Source organism: Hylobates moloch, unplaced genomic scaffold (assembly GCF_009828535.3).
Source record: "Hylobates moloch isolate HMO894 unplaced genomic scaffold, HMol_V3 SCAFFOLD_1, whole genome shotgun sequence".
NCBI lineage: Eukaryota > Metazoa > Chordata > Mammalia > Primates > Hylobatidae > Hylobates > Hylobates moloch.
Window position 1 is genome coordinate 70,466,541 of NW_026652276.1, and position 20,476 is coordinate 70,487,016.

General features: G+C 40.1%; 1 protein-coding gene across 6 annotated transcripts in view; it reads right to left on the minus strand.

Annotated features, from left to right (window-relative positions):
- Window positions 1-255: 255 nt before the first annotated feature.
- Window positions 256-20,476, minus strand: part of HAT1 (histone acetyltransferase 1) — a 70,630-nt gene continuing 50,409 nt past the window's right edge. For all 6 annotated transcript variants that reach the window (XM_032755371.2, XM_058441160.1, XM_058441157.1 and 3 more), the window contains 3 exons: window positions 7,430-7,581; window positions 4,370-4,486; window positions 256-551 (listed from right to left, as the gene is read on the minus strand). In XM_032755371.2, the coding sequence (XP_032611262.1) occupies window positions 384-551; window positions 4,370-4,486; window positions 7,430-7,581 (437 nt within the window). In that variant the 3' untranslated portion in view covers window positions 256-383. The remainder of the gene's footprint in view (window positions 552-4,369; window positions 4,487-7,429; window positions 7,582-20,476) is intronic.

The window sequence follows — 20,476 nt, forward strand, 5'->3', positions numbered from 1 at the left end:
TTAAAGGTGTCAGATGTAAAATCTTAGAAGCAAAGTGTGGAAGGAATGATAAGTATTTAAGAATGAGGTTTATTGTAAGTATTTAAGAATCATATCACCACACATTAACATATCACAACTAAGCATTTATTATACTGTTTAAGAAGGGAAGCAATTGCAGTAGTATTTCAGAAGCTATATCTTTTTTTAAATGCAATATATGCTCATAAACTCTAAACAGTATTTTAAAATATACAATCTCTCCAAAAGAAAATATTCAACTAAAGATAGATAACTTTTAGTATAAGCAAAATGTCACAAGATTTTAAAATTAAAGTCATCAGATTTTTCACAGCACATTGTACAGAAAATTTGCAAGCTTCCTGTACAGAGCAGTATAATCTTTACTCTTGAGCAAGTCGTTCAATAACACGCCGGTAATCTTCCACTAGTTCCTGAAAACTCTCTTCCAGCTGTTCATGTTGCATGCTTATTTCTATTTGGTTCATCTGGTTTGTCAGTTCTTCTGGTCTGAGACATTTTCTCATCTTAGCAAGATCTCTCTGCTTTTTCTAAGTGACAAACAATTATTTGTTAGACGAAGAAAGCAAATATATTTCCTTATAGTCTTACAATTTTAAGTCTCCAATGTTAAGAATAGTATGAATATGCCCAAACTTGTGTCCCACACTGTGTTTTTTTTTTTTTTTTTTTTTTTTTTAAGGAAGCTTAAACATAACCATGAATTGCAAACCCTCTAAAAAGAGTTAACAAGAAGACTTGGTATTTGTGTCCAATGATGGTAAATATAGACATTTGACTAGCAGCCCCCTCCAAAACTTTAAAGAACTCTGGGCAGTATAGACACTCAAATATTTGTTTAATAAATAAAAGACATTAGCTGAAGAAAGACAACTGAGATTAAGTGCTATTATTCTTCATTTTACTATTCAATCATTAATTAATTACATTTTAAATTCCACCCAGTGAGGTACTTATGGGCCACACGCTAATTTTAACATAAACTGTTAGAAATGTTTCAGAAAGACAAATGGAAAACTGCTGTACTTTAAAAATATATTAACTAGCATTTGAGTCTTTATTAAGTTCCAGACATACATTATCATACTAAACCCTCCAGGTTTGACTTAGGATACCGCTATGCTGAGGAGTTTGCAACAGGTAGCTGATAACAACTTTTATGCAGGACACTGTGTCAGAGATGTTTAGGATGGGACTGGAGGACTGGGCAGCTACTGCAGTAGTTCAAGCCAGAGTTGATGAAGGCCTAGATCAAGTCAGCAGCAGCAGAGATGGAGAGGACAGGGCAGATTTAGGGGAGAAAATACTGGGTGATAAGAGGAAGGAAGAATGAAGAATAACTCCAAGATTCCTGGTTGGGTGGCATTATTGCAAATATGAAGCTTTCATGTTTCGGATGTACTGTTCTAGAACTCCTGGGCCCAAGTGATCCACCCACCTTGGCCTCCCAAACTGTTGGGATTACAGCCATGAGCCACCACACCCGGCCCAGTTCTGGCCTTTTAGACTGGTGAACTGGCTGGACAGGTAAAGGTACTTAATAATAATATAAAAAAGAATTATCATTCTTTTAGAGTAGAAAATACTTGCATTTATGAACTACAGAGATTCCCATTATTTGGCATTAGCTGCGTGACTACTATTTGTACTCATTTGTTATATTTTATATAAAAGTTACAATATCTGAAATACATAATTCAATAAATTATTTTACTTTAGTAAAATCTTAATACTCTTAAATGTTGCCATCTATTTATACTGTTCTCTGTACCCAAATTTCATCATTAAGACATTTTCTAGCTAACAAATATTACTTAAAGATCAAAACCTTTGGAAAGTACCATTTCTACCCATTTTCTGATGTTTCTGAATTGATAACATCAAATAATAAAATGCTACTTTGGATAATTTTTGAGGAGACCATTATAATTTATTACAAACCTGCTATATGCAGATGATGGCCTGTAAAATAGAAAAACTATTAAACTGCAATGAAATGACACTATGAGGAACTATTCATACATCTATGTATGAATTCAAGATAAAATGATTTAGTCAGGCAAATAATAATTACTTTTATATTCAGAATGTGATATAGTTGAACAGAATTACAATGACAAATTAGGAAATACAGTTGCACTGCAAAGTAAAAAGATGCTATGAAGGAAAAGTTGGGATTCAGCAAGTAGGGTCAGCCAATGAACCATCAGCATTCAAGACTGGCTCTATAAAGCAGAATCCATGGCAAATAAAACTTAAATTTTCTTTAAATTTACAAAGGAAAACCAAAACTACATGTACCTGATATGGTTATTTAATTTACTTTCTCAAATTGTAATGCAGATTCAACTTGGTCATTTATGTTCTCAGCTATTGTGATGTATAACCCTATAGGTATAGTATATGTAAATGTAGCAACAACATTTCATCATTGAGCAACTGTACTCAATAATTATCTGTTGAATAAATTAAATATTCTGCCAATCAGCCCACTACTCAGCTGCAACTAGATGACAAGTTTTCTTCTTTTTTGAGATGGAGTTTTGCTCTTATCACCCAGGCTGGAGTACAATGGCACAATCTTGGCTCACTGCAACCTCTGCCTCCCAGGTTCAAGCAATTCTCCTGCCTCAGCCTCCGGAGTAGCTGGGATTACAGGCACCTCCCACCATGCCTGGCTGATTTTTGTATTTTTAGTAGACACAGGGTTTCACCATGTTGGCCAGGCTGGTCTCGAACCCCTGACCTCAGATGATCTGCCCGCCTCAGCCTCCCAAATTGCTGGGATTATAGACATGAGCCACCGCACCTGGCCTTTTTTTAAGAAATTTTTTTTTTTTTTTTTTTTTTGAGATGGAGTCTTGCTCCGTTGCCCAGCCTGGATTGCAGTGATGTGATCTCGGCTCACTGCAACCTCTGCCTCCCGGGTTCAAGTGATTCCCTTGCCTCGGCCTCCCAAGTAGCTGGGATTACAGGCACCCGCCACCACACCCAACTAATTTTTGTATTTTTAGTAGAAGCTAGGTTTTGCCATATTGGCCAGGCTGGTCTTGAACTCCTGAGCTCTGGTGACCTGCCCACCTCGGCCTCCCAAAGTGCTGGGATTACAGGCATGAGCTACCATGCCTGGCCTAGACAGCAAATTTTCATTCACATAAGGTGGCATAAACAATATCCATCCTAACAATGTCCAAATGATAAGGCCAATTTGATCTAGGAGGGAAAATATGGAAGATGACAAAGAAGTGGGAAAAAAGGGCAAGAAGAATGTTTAAAAATATAATAGTACTAACATGGTTTTGGCTATGGTAAGGTACACAGATTATATTAATAAATAGCAACAAAGGCTATTTTTAGGAAGAAGAAAGTAAAAGCAAAGAGAATATATATATATATATATATATATATATGTAACTTTGCTTTTATCTGGGAAGAGAGAAAAAAGAGAATATATATATATAACAACTGAGACAAGAAACTTGGGAAAAACAAGATAATTTGTTAGGGAAGAGACTAGGCATTCAGATTTTTTAAAGATGCATACAAATGAAAGAAAAGCTAACCATGGTAGACTATCCTTGGGATAAGTTTGTTTGTTTGTTCTGAGACACAGTTTCATTCTGTCGCCCAGGCTGAAGTGCAGTGGCACAATCTCAGCTCACTGCAACCTCCACCTCTTGGGTTCAAGTGATTCTCGTGCCTCAGCCTCTCAAACAGCTGGGATTACAGGCATGTGTTATCATGCCCAGCTAATTTTTGTATTTTTAGTAGAGATGGGATTTTGCCATGTTGGCCAGGGTGGTCTTGAACTCCTGACCTCAAGTGATCCACCTACCTCAGCCTCCCACAGTGCTGGGATTACAGGCGTGAGCCACTGCATCCAGCTTTTTTTTTTTTTTTTTTCAGATGGAGTTTTGCTCTTGTCACCCAGGCTGGAGTGCTATGGTGCAATCTTGGCTCACAGCAACCTCCACCTCCTGGATTCAAGCGATTCTCCTGCTTCAGCCTCCCAAGTCACTGGGATTACAGGCGCCCACCACCATGCCTGGCTAATTTTTGTATTTTTAGTAGAGACAGGGTTTCACCACGTTGGCCAGGCTGGTCTTGAACTCCTGACCTCAGGTGATCCACCCGCCTTGGCCTCCCTAAGTGCTGGGATTACAGGTGTGGGCCACCATGCCCGGCCATGAGTGAGAATTTTTATAAATTACTGGAAGAATATTTCTACTTTTGTAAAAGTTAATTTTACAAAATGACTTGGACTCTCTCATATACTGGCATTTGGTAGGTTTTCTTCTGTTTTAAACAGTGAAAAGAATACGATGTTTAAGATTCTTGAAAGTCCTACCTTATATGGGCTAATTAGTCTTCTTTTAATATCCAGTCTATAGCTTCTGTATTGTTCGGCATCACTCATGTCAGTTACCAGTAGTCGAAGAATTTCATAAACCCTTCTAGCATGTTGCTAGAATGAAACAAAAGAAAATGTGAACATTTTCAAAGTAAAAATAATGACACTTTCCCAAAAGAACACAGGATATATTTAATATCTGCCATGAGCAAGGAATTGTGCTAGATACCAGAGGAAAGGCAATAAAGTAGTTGCCCTCAAGCAGTCTAGTGGGTAACACAAATGATTATGGTAAGGATAATTTAATGTGGCACAACCGTAGTTCACTGCAGCCTCAACCTCCTAGACTCAAGCCATCCTCCCACCTCAGCCTCCTGAGCAGCTGGGACCACAGGCATACACCACCACACCCAGCTATTTTTTTTTTTTTTTTGGTAGAAATGGGGTCTCACTTTGTTGACCAGGCTGGTCTTCAACTCCCAGCTTCAAGCAATCCTCCTGCCTCAACCTCCCAAAATATAAGAATTACTGGCGTGAGCCACTGCCCCAGCCTTCGTGACAGATTTTAAAAAGGAATGTAAGCAATATGCACAAATTTTGAATTTTAAATAAGTCACTCTTTCAGCTACAAAGAAATGGTAGTAAAAAGAAGTGCAGAGAGACCAATCAAGAAGCTGAGTTATTACATCAGATAAAAAACGATGAGGGCATGAACTGGAACAGCACAAGTAAGAAGACCAAGGGGACAAAGACTCTAGAAACATATGAGAGGAAAAACTGACTTAGAGAAGGATGTGAAAATGTGAGTTTTCACAGCCTAGGAGAGATTTAGGAGGCAGCAGAAAATAGAAAATCTGAAGAAAATTCTAGCCTAAGGGCAAGGATTTAAGCAATGTCAGTATATAGGTAAGAGTTAAAACCATAAGGCTGGTTAAGGTCACCTGAGGGAAGCATATACAGTGATAAAAGGAGAAAGGTCAGAAACCTGGTAGTACAGTGACAGTTAAAAAGCAGACAGGGCTGGACATGGTGGCTCATGCCTGTACTTCCAGCACTTTGGGAGGCCAAGGTGGGCAGATCGCTTGAGCCTAGCAGTTTGAGAACAGCCTGTAGGAACCCTGTCTCTACACAAAAATTAGCCAGGTGTGGTGGTGTACCCCTGCAGTCCCAGCTACTTGGGAGGCTGAGGTGGGAGAGTCATTTGAGCCCAGGAGGTTGAGGCTGCAGTGAGCCGTGATTACACCACTGTACTCCACCTCAGGTGACAGAGCAAGAGAGCCTGTCTCAAAAAAAAAAAAAAAGGAAAAGGAAAAAAAAAAAGACAAATGGTATCAAGGAAATATCAGAAGAATCAGCAAGTTTTCGGTAGCACTGAAGCCAAAGGAGAACCACAGTTTTTCTGTTGGCGTTGTTTCACTTACATATTTATTTGGGCAGGGAGTTGGGGTATGGGTAGGTTGAGAAGGTAATATTTTCTGACTTCCTGGAAGGGAACCTGAAAAAATGAGTACTATTTGGCCAGGCAGTTAGGAAAAGGGAGTATTTCAGGTAAAGAGAACAGAATATGTAAAGGAATACAGAAGGAAGAAGGATGTGTGGCAGAGTTGGGAAACAGCTAGAAGATCAGTAAAGCCAGAGCATGTGGCAAAGTACTAACAGGCTGAAGCTAGCAAGGTAGGCAGGGTCCAGATTATCATGGGCTCTTTGTGCCCTAGGTAGGGAGTTTGAATTCCTTTTTTAAGAAAGCACCATTAAATATATATATATATATGTGTGTGTGTGTGTATATATATATATATATATATATGTGTGTGTATATATATATATTCATATGCCCTTTCTTTTAAAAGCTGAGCTATTAAACAAATTTCTTTTTTTTTTTTTTTTAAGATGCAGTCTCTCTGTTGCCCAGGCTGGAGTGCAGTGGCATGATCTCGGCTCACTGCAACCTCCGCCTCCCAGATTCAAGCGATTCTTCTGCCTCAGCCTCCTGAGTAGCTGGGATTACAGGCACGCGCCACCACGCCCAGCTAATTTTTGTATTTGTAGTAGAGACATGGTTTCACCATATTGGACAGGCTGGTCTCAAACTCCTGACCTCGTGATCCACCCACCTCGGCCTCCCAAAGTGCTGGGATTACAGGCGTAAGCCACCTCGCCCAGCCTAAACAAATTTCTTTTTTTTTTTTTTTTTTTTTTGAGATGGGAGTCTCGCTCGGTCGCCCAGGCTGGAGTGCAGTGGCACCATCTCGGCTCACTGCAACCTCCGCCTCCCAGGTTCAAGCAATTCTCCTGCCTCAGTCTCCCGAGTAGCTGGCACTACAGGCACGTGCCACCAGGACTGGCTTTTTTGTATTTTTAGTAGAGATGGGGTTTCACCGCGTTAGCCAGGATGGTCTCGATGTCCTGACCTCATGATCTGTCTGCCTCGGCCTCCCAAAGTGCTGGGATTACAGACGTGAGCCACCACTCCCAGCCCATCCCACATACTTTCATAATCCAAATCCTACTCATTCTTCAAGGTTTACATCAAATGCCATCCTTTCTATGAAATAACCACTGATTTCCTTGCTTACATAAATGCAATAAACTTCCTTCTCTGAACTTCCATATTATTTTTTCTGTAGGTATCTTAAGACATTTACCACTTTAAAATTTAAATAAATATATAAAAGTATATAAAATGAAATACGTGTTTTACTTCAACCCTTCTTCCCACCAATAATGTCTCCAGGGGTGCAACTACTTTAAAGAGCAAAAATAAGATCCTATTATCCACCTTTCCTCTGCTTGTTATGCTTAACAATAACACCTATTATCTTCCCATTTTATTAATGAGGAAACTGAGGCACGAGGTAAATTAAATTGCCATAAATCACAGAGCAAGGGTTGGAGCTAGATTTGAACTCAGGCAATTTGGCTTCAAAGCTGTACTGTTAACGACTGCTGGTTCCCACACATGTATTCTTAATGTCCTTATAATATTTTAGTTAAGGTATACACTTTAAAAATTTGTTTGTAATTTAAATCTGCTTTCCTCCTACAGAATAAAAATACCTTATTTATTTTGAACTTCTGTTGTGCCTCTATCGCCATATCTTCATTGAATCCTTGCATTAATTTTTCTCGGGAAAAACAGGGCAAATCTTGACAAAGCTTCACAAGCACAAAGTCTCGTAATTTCACATAGCTTTTGGATGGATCTTCCGCTAAATAAATAAAGCAGAATAATATTAACATTTCCCTGATATTCAATATAATTTCTTCATCATTTGCAATCTCAACATATATGCTAGGCTAGGAAGGCAAATATTCTTAAAAAAATTACACATACAAAAGTTACAACATGAAAGGATTATTCCTTATAAACTATTATCTTTGTCAAAATAATAAATCCAATCCTTTTGCAAAGACATTTGTATTAATATTTGTGAATCAAGAGCTACCCATTTCAAATTTAAACTTTTTTTTTTCTTTGAGACAGAGTCTCACTCTGTCACTCAAGCTGGAGTGTAGTGGCATGATCATGGCTCACCACAGCCTCAACCTCCCAGGATCAGGTGATCCTCCTATTTCAGCCTCCCTAGTAGCTAGGACTACAGGCTCCCGCCACCACACTCGGCTAATTTTTGTATTTTTTGTAGAGACAGGGTTTCACCATGTTGCCCAGGCTGGTCTCGAATTCCTGGGCTCAAGTGATCCACTCACCTCAGCCTCCCAAAGTGCTAGGATTACAAGCATAAGTGACTGCACCCAGCCTCAAATTTAAACTTTTTAACTGGCATGGTATCACATGTATCTTAGTTTTGATTCCAATTAAAGTAGCTGTATAAATGAGAGATTCAAATTTGGATGAACAGATCAGGCACAGTGGCACACGCCTGTAATCTCAGCACTTTGGGAGACCTGAGGCAGGCAGATCACCTGAAGTCAGGAGTTAGAGACCAGCCTGGCCAACATGGTGAAACCCTGTCTCTACTAAAAATACAAAAATCAGCCGAGCATGGTGGTGCATGCCTGTAATCTCAGCTACTCAGGAGACTGAGGCAGGAGAATTGCTTGAACCCAGGAAGCGGAGGCTGCAGTGAGCTGAGATCGCACCACTGTACTCCAGCCTGGGCGACAGAGCGAGACTCCTTCTCCAAACAAACAAACAACAAATTAGCCAGGTGTGGTCATGCACGTTCCTCCCAGCTACTCAGGAGGCTGAAGCATGAGAATCACTTGACTCTTGGAGGCGGAAGTTGTAGTGAGTGAGCCAAGATTGTGCTGCTGAACTCCAGCCTGGGTGACAGAGACTGTCTAACAAAAAAAAAGGAAAAAAAGGAAAAAATTCATACAGAAAGACAAAGGACCCAGAATAGCCAAAACAATATTGAAAAAGAACAGGCCGGGCACGGTGGCTCACATCTGTAATCCCAGCACTTTGGGAGGCAAAGGCAGGTGGATCACCAGGTCAGGAGTTCGAGACCAGCCTGGCCAACATGGTGAAACCCTGTCTCTACTAAAAATACAAAAATCAGCCAGGCGTGGTGGTGGGTGCCTGTAATCCCAGCTACTTGGGAGGCTGAGGCAGAAGAATCACTTCAACCCAGGTGGCAGAGGTTGCAGTGAGCCGAGATTGTGCCACCGCACTCCAGCCTGGGCAACAGAGCAACTCCATCTGGGAAAAAAAAAAAAAAAAAAGAAAAGAAGAAAACTTGGAGGACTCAACACTTTCTGATTTCAAAACTTACTTCAAACCTATGATAATCAAGACCATGTGACACTAGCATTAAGGACAGACATACAGAAATGGAACTGAACTGACAGTCGAGAAATAAAACCATAGATTTAGGTCAGTTAATCTTGGAGAAGGTTGCAAAGGCAATTCAATGGGGGAAAGAAGAGTCTTTTCAACAAATGGTGATGGGACAATTGGATCTCTATCATCAAAAGAATAAAGTGGGATCCCCTTTCCTCACACCATACATAAAAATTAACCAAAATTGATCATAGTCCCAAATTTAAGAGGTAAAACTATAAAACTCTTAGAAGAAAACACAGGAGTAAATCTTCATGCCCTTTGGTTAGACAATGGTTTCTTAGATAATGAGACCAAAGCATAAGCAACGAAAGAAAAAACAGATAAACTAGGTGACAAAAATTTTAAAACTCTTGTGTTTCAAATGATACCAGTAAGAAAATGAAAAAGATAACATACAGAATGGGAGACTATTTGCAAATCATGTATCTAATAAAGCACTTGTATCCAGATTTGTATAAATTGGTATAAAAACCCTTATAATTTGGTTAAAAAAAAAAAAAAAGACCCAACTAAAAAATGGGCAAAGGATCTAAATTGACATTTATCAATAAGATATATACAAGTGGATAATAAACACATGAAAAGATGCACAGTCTCCCTAGCCACAGGAAATGTGAATCAAAACCACAATGATATACCACTTCATACCTACAAGGATGGCTAGAATTAAAAACACAGTAACAAGTATTGATGAAGAGAAATTGAAACCCTGATACACTGGTAATGGAAATGTAAAATGGTGTAGCCATTTTGGAAAATAGTCTGGTGATTCCTCAAAAAGTTAAACATAGTTACCAGATTTCCCATAATTTCCAGTCTTAGGTATATACCCAAGAGATATGAAAACACAGGTCCACATAAAAATTTGTACATGACTGTTCCTAGTAGCATTATTCATTCATAAGAGCCAAAAAGTGGGAATAATCTAAAATGTTCAACTGACCAATGAATAAAATGATATAACCACACAATGGAATATTATTTGGCAATAAGAAGAAATGAAGTACTGTTATATGCTATAAGAATGCACCTTGAAAACATTATGCTATGTGAAAGAAACTAGCCATATATTGCATGATTCCAATGTCCAGAATAGGCAAATTTATAGAGACAGAAAGTAGATTAGTGGTTGCCTAGGGATAGGAGTTGATGGGAGGAAAGGAGTGCTAACAGGGATTTCTTTTGGGGTTTTTTTTAATGGGGGAACAGAATATTCCAAAATTAGATTATTCGCCAGGGCTGCTAGCACTTTGGGAGGCAGAGGTGGACAGATCTCTTGAGGCTAGAAGTTCGAGGCCAGCCTGGACAACATGGCAAAACACTGTCTCTACTAAAAATACAAAAATTAGCCAGGTGTGGTGGCACATTCCTGTGATCCCAGCTACTCAGGAGTCTGAGGTGTGAGAGTCACTTGAACTCAGGAGGCAGAGGTTGCAGTGAGCTGCAATCACACTACTGCACTCCAGCCTGGGTGACAGAGAGAGACTGTCTCAAACCAACAAAAAGATTATGGTGATGGTTGTGCTGTAAATTTCATCTTAAAAGTGTCGAAGTGAATGAATTGTATGATGTGTTAATTATATACCAATAAAGCTATTTTTTTAAAAAAGCCTGAGACAGGGTAATGTCTTATGATTCCAAGAAACACATTCATTCATTCAACTGATTTGTACTAAAATACCTTTTTTATGCTTCTATGCCACAGTTAATTATACACATCATATGCATGTAGTTATTAAGTGCTATTTGACTATGACTTTAAAATATAATAAGAACTGAAATCAAGTCACTGCATCAATTTGGGATGAAATTATGATCTATTAAGAATGGTGAAATCAACAGTAAAACAAAATAAGTAAAATACAGACCTACACAGAAAATAAACCTAAGACTGTTATGTAATTTGTCACCCTATCCCATTCTTCAGTCTTTTCTCATTTTAATTTACCTGCATCATCCAGTTATACAAGCCACCTAGAAACCTGGAGGACATTTATTTCTTCTATCTGCTTCCACCAGTATTTTTGTCAACTAATAACCTTTTTTTAACTCATTCTCCTTACCTATTGTCCCCTGCGTTATGAAATATAAACTGAACTCTGACACCACCCTATATTAAAATTGTTCGAGCATATAAGAGAGGAGAGGAAGGAACAGAAAAAATACTTGAAGAAATAATGGTCAAAAATTTCCCAAATTTGATGAAAAACACTGGTCAACACATCTAGGAAGCTCAAACTTCAACTAGAAAAAACATAAAGAGATCTACACCCAAACATACCATAATCAAACTGTCAAAAGTGAGAGAAACAGAAAATCTTTAAAGCAGCAAGAGAAAAATGACTCATTAGAAACCAAGGAGGTCAGAAGTCAGTGGGATGACATATTCAAAGTACCAACAGGAGAAAAAAAACCTATCAACCAAGAATTCTGTATCCAGCAAAACTATCCTTCACAGTACAGGTGAAATAAAGATATTCCCAGAAAACTAAAGACTGAGGAAATCTGCTGCTAGCTGACCTGCCCAAAAGAAATATTAAAGAACTCCTTCAGGCTAAAAGAACACAGTACCACTGAAATCTACATGAAGAAATTAAGAATACTCATAAAAATATATATAAAAGTTAGTATATATAAAAGTTAGATTATTTTCTCTCTTTTCTTCTCTCAACTAATTTAAAAGACAATTACATAAAGCTATAATTATAAACCAGTGTTTGGCTTATAGTAATACATAAGGATGTGGCCAGGAACGGTGGCTCATGCCTGTAATCCCAGCATTTTCGGAGGCCAAAGCAGGCAGACTGCTTGAGCTCAGGAGTATGAGACCAAAAAGTACAAAAATTTAGCCAGGTGCGATGGCATGCACCTTTAGTCCCAGCTACTTGGGAGGCTAAGGCAGGAGAATCGCTTGAGCTTGGGAGGCAGAGGTTGCAGTGAGCCTAGGTCACGCCTTTGCACTCCAGCCTGGGCAACAGGAGTAAAACCCTGCCTCAAAAAAAAAAAAAGATGTAATCCTACTGAGTAGCTAGGACTACAGGTGTGTGCCACCACACTCTGCGAATTCTTTTTTTTTTTTTTTTTTTTTTTTTTTTTGGTAAAGAGATAGGGTCTTGCTATGTTGCCTAGACTGGTCTGAAACTCCTGGCCTCAAGTGATCCTCTCTCCTTGGCCTCCCAAAGTACTGGGATTATAGGCATTAGTCACTGAGCCCAGCCTAAGAAAATAACTTAAAAAAAAAAAATTTAAAAACCACAAAGGAATTGAAATGGTTCAATAGAAAATATTATTTAACACAAAAGAAGGCAGTAAAAAAGAAACAAAATAACAAAAAGGGTTGGGTGTGGTGGCTGACACCTGTAATCCCAGCACCTTGAGAGGCCAAGGCAGGAGCATCACTTGAGCTCAAGAGTTCAAGACCAGCCTAGGCAACATAGAAGGATCTCGTCTCCACTAAAAATAAAACAAATCAGCCAAAGTGTGGTGGCATACGCCTGTAGTCCTAGCTACTTGGCAGGCTGAGAGGGGAGGACAGCTTGGGCCCAGGAGTTTGAGGCTGCAGTGAGCCATGATCATGCCACTGGACTTTAGACTCTGACAGAGCAAGACCCTGTCCCCGCTCCCCACCAAAAGAAATGAGACATATAGAAAACAAACAGCAAAATGGCAGGCATAATTCCAAGCACAGTAATAATTACATTAAATGCATGCATATTAAAATATTCTAATCAAAAGGCAAAGAGTGTTGAGACCGAATTTTAAAAGATCCAACTATATGTTGTCCACAAGAGAAACATTTTAGATTCAAGATGGATAGGTTCAAAGTCTAATGATGAAAAAAGATGGCTGGGCACTGTGGCTCACGCCTTTAATCACAGCACTATGGGAGGCCGAGGCAGGCACATCATCTGAGGTCAGGAGTTTGAGACCAGCCTGACCAACATAGTGAAAACCCGTCTCTACTAAAAATACAAAAATTAGCCAGGTGTGGTGGTGGGCACCTGTAATTCCAGCTACCTGGGAGGCCAAGGGAGGAGAACTGGTTGAACCCGGGAGGCAGAAGTTGCAGTGAGCTGAGACTGTGCCATCGCACTCCAGTCTGGGTGACAGAGTGAGACTTCATCTCAAAAAAAAAAAAAAGAAAAAAAGAAAAAAAAAGAAAAAAGATATACCAAGCAAACAATATGCAAGCTAGAGTGGCTACATTAATATCAGGCAAAATAGAGTTTAAGACCACATGCAGTGGCTCATGCCTGTAATTCCAACACTTTGGGAGGCCAAGGCAGGTAGATCGCTTGAGCTCTGGAGTTTGAGACCAGCCTGGGCAATATGACAAAACCCTGTCTCTATTTTTTTTTTTTTTTTTAAAAGAGTTTAAGACAAAAAAGGGGCACATTTTATAATGATAAAAAAGTTTATTCATCAGGAAGATATTACAATTATAAACAAATGCACAACAACAGAGCCCCAAAATACATGAAGAAAATACTGACAGAATTAAAGGGAGAAATAGACAATACAACAGAAAAAGTCTGAAATTTCAATACTACACTCTCAATAATCGATAGAACAATTAGACAGAAAATTGGCAAAGATATAGAAGGCCTGAACGGCACTATCAACTTGGCCCAACTGATATTTACAGAACATTCTACTCAATAACAGCAAAATACATGTTCTTTACAAGTGTACAAGGAACATTCATCCAGGAAAGACTTAATGTTAGGCCAGGGATCAATAAACTATGATGGCCCATGGGCTAATCTTGCCTGTGGCCTGTTTTTGTATGGTATGTGAACTAAGAATGGTTTCTAAAGGGTTGTTTAAAACAACCAAAACAACAACAAAAACCAAGAGTATGCAACAGAGACTGTGTGTAGCTTGCAAAGCATAAAATACAACCTATCCTTAAAAGAAAGTTTGCTGACCTCTAAGCTTGAACAGAAAACAAAACTTAATAAATGAAAAAGGGCTGGGCATGATGGCTCACACCTGTGATCTTAGCACTTTGGGAGGCCAAGATGGGGGCATTGCTTGAGCCCAGGAGTTCCAGACCAGCCTGGGCAACATGGTAAAACCCCGTTTCTACAAAAAAAGTAAAAATTAGCTGGGTGTGGTGGTGTGCACCTGTAGGCCCAACGACTTGGGAGGCTGACGCAGGACGATCACTTGAGGCCAGGAGGTTGAGGCTGCAGTGAGCCATGATTGTGGCACTGCACTCCAGTGTGGGCGACAGAGCAAGACTCTCTCAAAAGATAGCTAGGTAGGTAGATAAATAGACAAATAGAATAAATGAAAAAGGTTCACTGGAAGGTCATGTAAAAATTAAATATAAAATCACATAAATAAATGAAAAAGGACCGAAGTCATACAAAATATGTTCTTTCTTTTTTTTTTTGAGACGGAGTCTTGCTCTGTCACCTAGGCTGGAGTGCAGTGGTGCAATCTTGGTTCACTGCAAACTCTGTCTCCCGGGTTCACGCCATTCTCCTGCCTCAGCCTCCCGAGTAGCTGGGACTACAGGCACCCACCACCACCACGCCCGGCTAATTTTTTGTATTTTTAGTAGAGATGGGGTTTCACCATGTTAGCCAGGATGGTCTCGATCTCCTGACCTCATGATCTGCCTGCCTCAGCCTCCAAAGTGCTGGAATCACAGACGTGAGCCACCGCTCCCGGCTTTTTTTTTTTTTTTTTTTTTTTGAGACGGAGTTTCGCACTTGTTGCCCAGGCTGGAGTGCAATGGTGCCATCTCGGCTCACTGCAACCTCCACCTCCCAGGTTCAAGCGATTCTCTGCCTCAGCCTCTCAAGTAGCTGGGATTACAGGCACGTGCCACCACGCCCAGCTAATTTTGTATTTTTAGTAGAGATGGGGTTTCTCCATGTTGATCAGGCTGGTCTCGAACTCCTGACCTCAGATGATCTGCCAGCCTCTGCCTCCCAAAGTGTTGGGATTACAGGCGTGAGCCACCGCGCCTGGCCCTAAAATATGTTCTTTAACAACAGTGGAATTAAATTCAAACTTTACAAAAGGAAACATGGGAATCCACATTATTTAGAAATTGAACAACAAGCTTTTAAATAATCCATGGATCAAAGAAGAAATCACAAGGAAAATTAAAACACATTTTGAACTGAATGAAAATGAAAGCACAATTTCTAAAAGCTTACGTGATGCAGCTACCTCAATGCTTATATTTAGGTATTATATATTTATATATTTATATATTATATATTTATATATAAATGTGTATTATGTGTAAATATTTAGGTATTTAAATGTCTGTATTAGAAAAGAAAGGCCAGGCATGGTGGCTCACACCTGTAATCTCAGCACTTTGGGAGGTCAAAGTGGTCCAATCATTTGAGGCCAGGAGTTCAAGACAAGCCTGGCCAAAAAAGCGAAGCCCTGTCTCTACCAAAAATACAAAAATGAGCTGGGTGTAGTGGCCCATGCCTATAGTCCCAGCTGCTCAGGAGGCTGAGGCCTGAGAATCACTTAAGCCTGGGAGGTGGAGGTTCCACCACTGCACTCCAGCCTGGGTGACAGAGCAAGACTCTGTCTAAAAGAAGAAAAGAGAAGAAAAAAGACATCAAATCAATATAACCTAAGATTCAATCTTAACTAGATAAGGAAGGGCAAATTAAACCCAAAGTAATAAGAAGCAATAATAATAACAGAGTAAAATCAATGACAAAGAAAACAAAAATAGACAAGTTCACATAAACACAAAGTTGGTTCTTTGAAATGATCGATGGATTGACAAACCTTTAGTTAGAATGACTGAAAAAAAAGAGAGAAAACATTTACCAAAATCAGGCAGGAAAGAAGGGATATTCCTACCAACTTTACAGAAATTAGAAGAATTAAAAGGGAATATGCCATGAACTTTATGCCAACAAATGAGACAACTTAGATGAAATAGACAGCTTCTAGAAAGAAACAATTACCAAAATGACTCAAAAAGTAAATGACTATGTGAACTGACTATAACAAAGACATTTAATTACCAACTAAAAATCTTCCCACAAAGACAAGTCTACAGCCAGATGGCTTTACTGGTAAATTCCATGAAACACTTGAAGAAGACATAATGACGATCCATCACAAACTATTCTAGAAAATAGAGGCAACAGGCCAGGCACAGTGGCTCACACCTGTAATCCCAGCACTTTGGGAGGCCGAGGCAGGCGGATCACCTGAGGTCAGGAGTTTTGAGACCAGCCTGGCCAACATGGTGAAACCCCATCTCTACTAAAAATATAAAGATTAGCCATGCGTGGTGGCGCAGGCCTGTAGTCCCAGCTACTTGGGAGGCTGAGGCAAGAGAATCGCTTGAACCTGGGAGGCAGAGGTTGCAGTGAGCCAAGATAGTACCACTGCACTCCTGCCTGGGCAACAGAGTGAGACTCCATCTCCATTAAAAAAAAAAAAGAAAAAAAAAGAAAAGAGAGGAAACACTTTCCAACTCATTCTATGAGGCCAGAGTTACCCTGACACTAAGGATCTAAGACAAAAACTACAAATCAATATCCCTCATGAATGTAGATACAAATGTCCTCGACAAATATTAGCAAACCAAATCTGGCAATATATAAAATGAATTACATACCAGAACTAAATGGGATTTATACCAGAAATGCAGTTGGTTTAACATCCAAAAAAAATCAATTAATGTAATATACCATGTTAACAAAATAAATGAGAAAAATTCAATACATGCAGAACAAAGCATTTGACAAAATCCAACATCAATTCATGATAAAAACGCTCAACAATCAACAATCTGGAAATAGAAGGGAACTGCCTCAATTTCATAATTAACACATATGAAAACTATAGCTAACATCATCCACAATGGTGAAAGACCAAATGCTTTCCCTCTGAAACTGGGAGCAAGGCATAGATGTCTGCTTTCACCATTTCCAGGCACCATTATATTGGAGTTCTCAGCTAAGCAATCGGTAAGAAAGAAAATGCATCTGACTGCACAGGAAGAAGTAAAAATGTCTTTATTTACAGACAACGTGATCCTGTATGTGGAAAATTCTAACCAAAAAACCACTACAACTAATAAACAAGTTCAGCAAGGGTGCAGGATAGAAGATCAATATATAAAACCTAACTGTATTTCTACATACTAAAAAAAATCAATGATCCAAAAACGAAATTAAGAAAATAATCCCATTTCCAACAGCATCAAAAATATTTACAAATAAAGTTAACAAAAGTAGTGCAAAACTTGTATACTGAAAACAACATTGTTGAGAAAAGTTTTAAAAGATCTAACTAAACGGAGATAATTCTTTTTTTTTCTTTTCGAGACAGGGTCTCACTCACCCAGGCTGCAGTGCAGTGTATGATCTTGGCTCACTGCAGCCTCAACCTCCTGGGCTCAAGTGATCCTCCCACCTCAGCCTCCTGAGTAGCTGGGCCCACAGGTGCTTGCCACCATGCCTGGCTAATTTTTGTATTTTTGTAGAGATGGGGTTTCAGCACATTGCCTAGGCTGCTCTCGAACTCCTGGGCTCAAGCGATCCACCTGCTGTGGCCTCCCAAAGTGCTGGGATTACAGGTGCAAGCCACCAAGCCTGGTCCAAGACATTTCATATTAATGGATTAGAGCAGTGGTCCCCAACCTTTTTGGTACCAGAAGTGCCAAAAATCTCTAGCACCAGGGATTTTGTGGGAGGCAGGCAATTTTTCCCTGGGGATGAGGGGAACAGACACGGGATGGTTTCCAGATGAAACTGTTCTACCTCAGATCAGTCATCAGGCGTTAGTTAGATTCGACCTATATCCTTCACATGTGCAGTTCACAATAGGGTTTGTGCTCCTATGAGAATCTAATGCCGCCACTGATCTGACAGGAGGTAGAGCTCAGGCAGTAATGCTTGTTCACCCATCATTTACCTCCTGCTGTGTGGCCCGGTCCTAATAGGCTCTGGACCAGTACCAGTCCGTAGCCGGGGGTTTTGAGACCCCTGGATTACAGGATTCTGAATTGTTAAGATGGGAATTTTCTTCAAATTAATGACAGATTTAATATAATCCCTCAATCCCTATCAAGACCCAAGAGACTTTTTTTTTTTTTGTAGAAATTGGTGAGCTTATGCTAAAATTTTTATGCAAATACAAGGGACATTATAAACAAAATAATTTTGAAAAAGAACAAAATTGGAGGACTTTCATTTCTGATTTCAAGACTCATATATGATTGAGGTGCTGCTTTGCCAGAGCCTCTGTGCCTAAAGGAAGGAGAAAGGGAGGCCACAAAGGCTAAGCAAGGCAGTACATATTCCCCAAGCAGATCAATGCACAGCTCCAAGTTGAAAAGCAGAAGGCCAGAGAAGACACAAGAAGAGAGTGGAGAATGGAGGCTGCAGGTGACCCCAAAAAAGAAGAAATCTCTAGCATCAGGCAAGAGATTGCCTGAGAATGAAGATGACTGACTGCCAACAAAAGTACAAAGGCATAGAACAGCTCATTGACATGAAGAACCCCAATTGGATGCCATAGATAACCAGAAAGGTCACACAACTGAATCTGGGCAGGCCAAAGGAGATTTCAAGAAAAGAAGACATTGAGAAGAGAGAGCAAAAGAGCATTACATGAAATTGCATTTAGCTGGGAAGACAGAGCAGGTGATTATCTGGAAATAGCAGGAGAAAGCCAAGAGGAAGAAAGAGAGGAGAGCAAAAGATGATTCATGTTTGTCAGGAAAGTGAATGCAGTCACTCTCCCTGAAGAAGCAAGCATGGACTATATAGAAGGAGATACCAGGAACTGGGCCATGCTGCCGAAACCTCTGCTGTGCCTTGCCCACTCTGTGCTGTCGCCACTGCAGCAGCCCTTTACAGATAGAGGAGACCCCACAGCTTGCTGCCTGTGGGGGTTGGGGAAGGGCACCTGCTATAATTTTGTGTGTGCCAGGCCAGGTGCAGTTGCTCACACCTGTAATCCCTTGCTTTGGGAGGCCGAGGCAGGAGGACAGCTGGAGCCCTGGAGTTCAAGACTAGCCTGGGCAACATAGTGAGACCCCCATCTCTACAGAAAATGCTTTAAAAATTAGCCAGGTATGGTAGCATGTGCCTGTAGTTCCAGCTACTCGGGAGGCTGAGGCAGGAGTTTTGCTTAAGCCCAGGAGTTCAACGAGCAGTGAGCTATCACTCCACTGCACTCCAGCCTGGGTGACAGAGCAACACCCTGTCTCAAACACTACCCCTACCTCACCAAAAAAACAAAAGAAAGACCCCGGAAAGATGCAGATAGCATTTCATATGTAACCGTTTGAATGTTTTCTTAAAAACTGTTTTTAAGAGTTCAGGATCCTGGTGGGGGGCCTGGGAGGAGTGCCTTAGAAAGTAGGGTTTGTCAGGTAGATTACACAGTAGGGGGTGGTTGTGCCAGGGGTTGAGCACTGATGAGTTTGCAACATGCAGCCCCTATGTGTGTTGCTTGGGTGCTCACTCAGAAAGGGGCTGCCCTTTGGGACCCTGTACTCCTGTGTCCTTGAGGGTCATGGCCCAAGCCCAGCCAGTCCACTCTGAAGCCTCCATTTCTACCTTTCTTTGTCCCATTCCCACCTGCCTGGCCAGGGCAAGGACCCATTTTTAACCCTACACCATCGAGCATTTCAAGAAACTTCTGTTTACCTTGCAGCACACAGGCAAAATATGTTCCACAAATTCAACTCGTATATTTGACAGGTTAAACTTGACATTATCATTTTAAAAATAAATAAAAAAATAAAAAATATAAAGCTATATCAACCTAATCATGACGGTTTGGTAGTGGCATAAGGGTAGAAGTATAGATCATCAGAGAGTCCGGTAATAAACCTTCACATTTATGGTCAACTGATATTCAAGAAGAGTACCAAGCAAATTCAATGAGGAAAGACACTCCGTTCAACAAATGGTGCCAGGACAGCTAGCTATCCACATGTAAGAAGATGAACGAGATACTTACCTCACATCATACACAACAATTTATTCAAAATGGACCAAGGACCTCAATGGACGTTGGGTGTAGGGATGGAAACTGACTACAAATGGACATGAAGGATCTTTTCAGTGATGGAAATGTTCTAAAACAGGCAGATTTACTAAAAACCACTGAACTGTCCCCTTAAAATGGGTGAATTTTATGGTCTGGAAATTATACCTCGATAAAGTTGTTTTAATTAAAAACTCCACTAAAGACAAACACTTAAGCAAGTATCTCTTGTAAAACATTTTTTTGTTTGTTTGTTTTTGAGACGGAGTCTTGCTCTGTTGCCCAGGCTGGAGTGC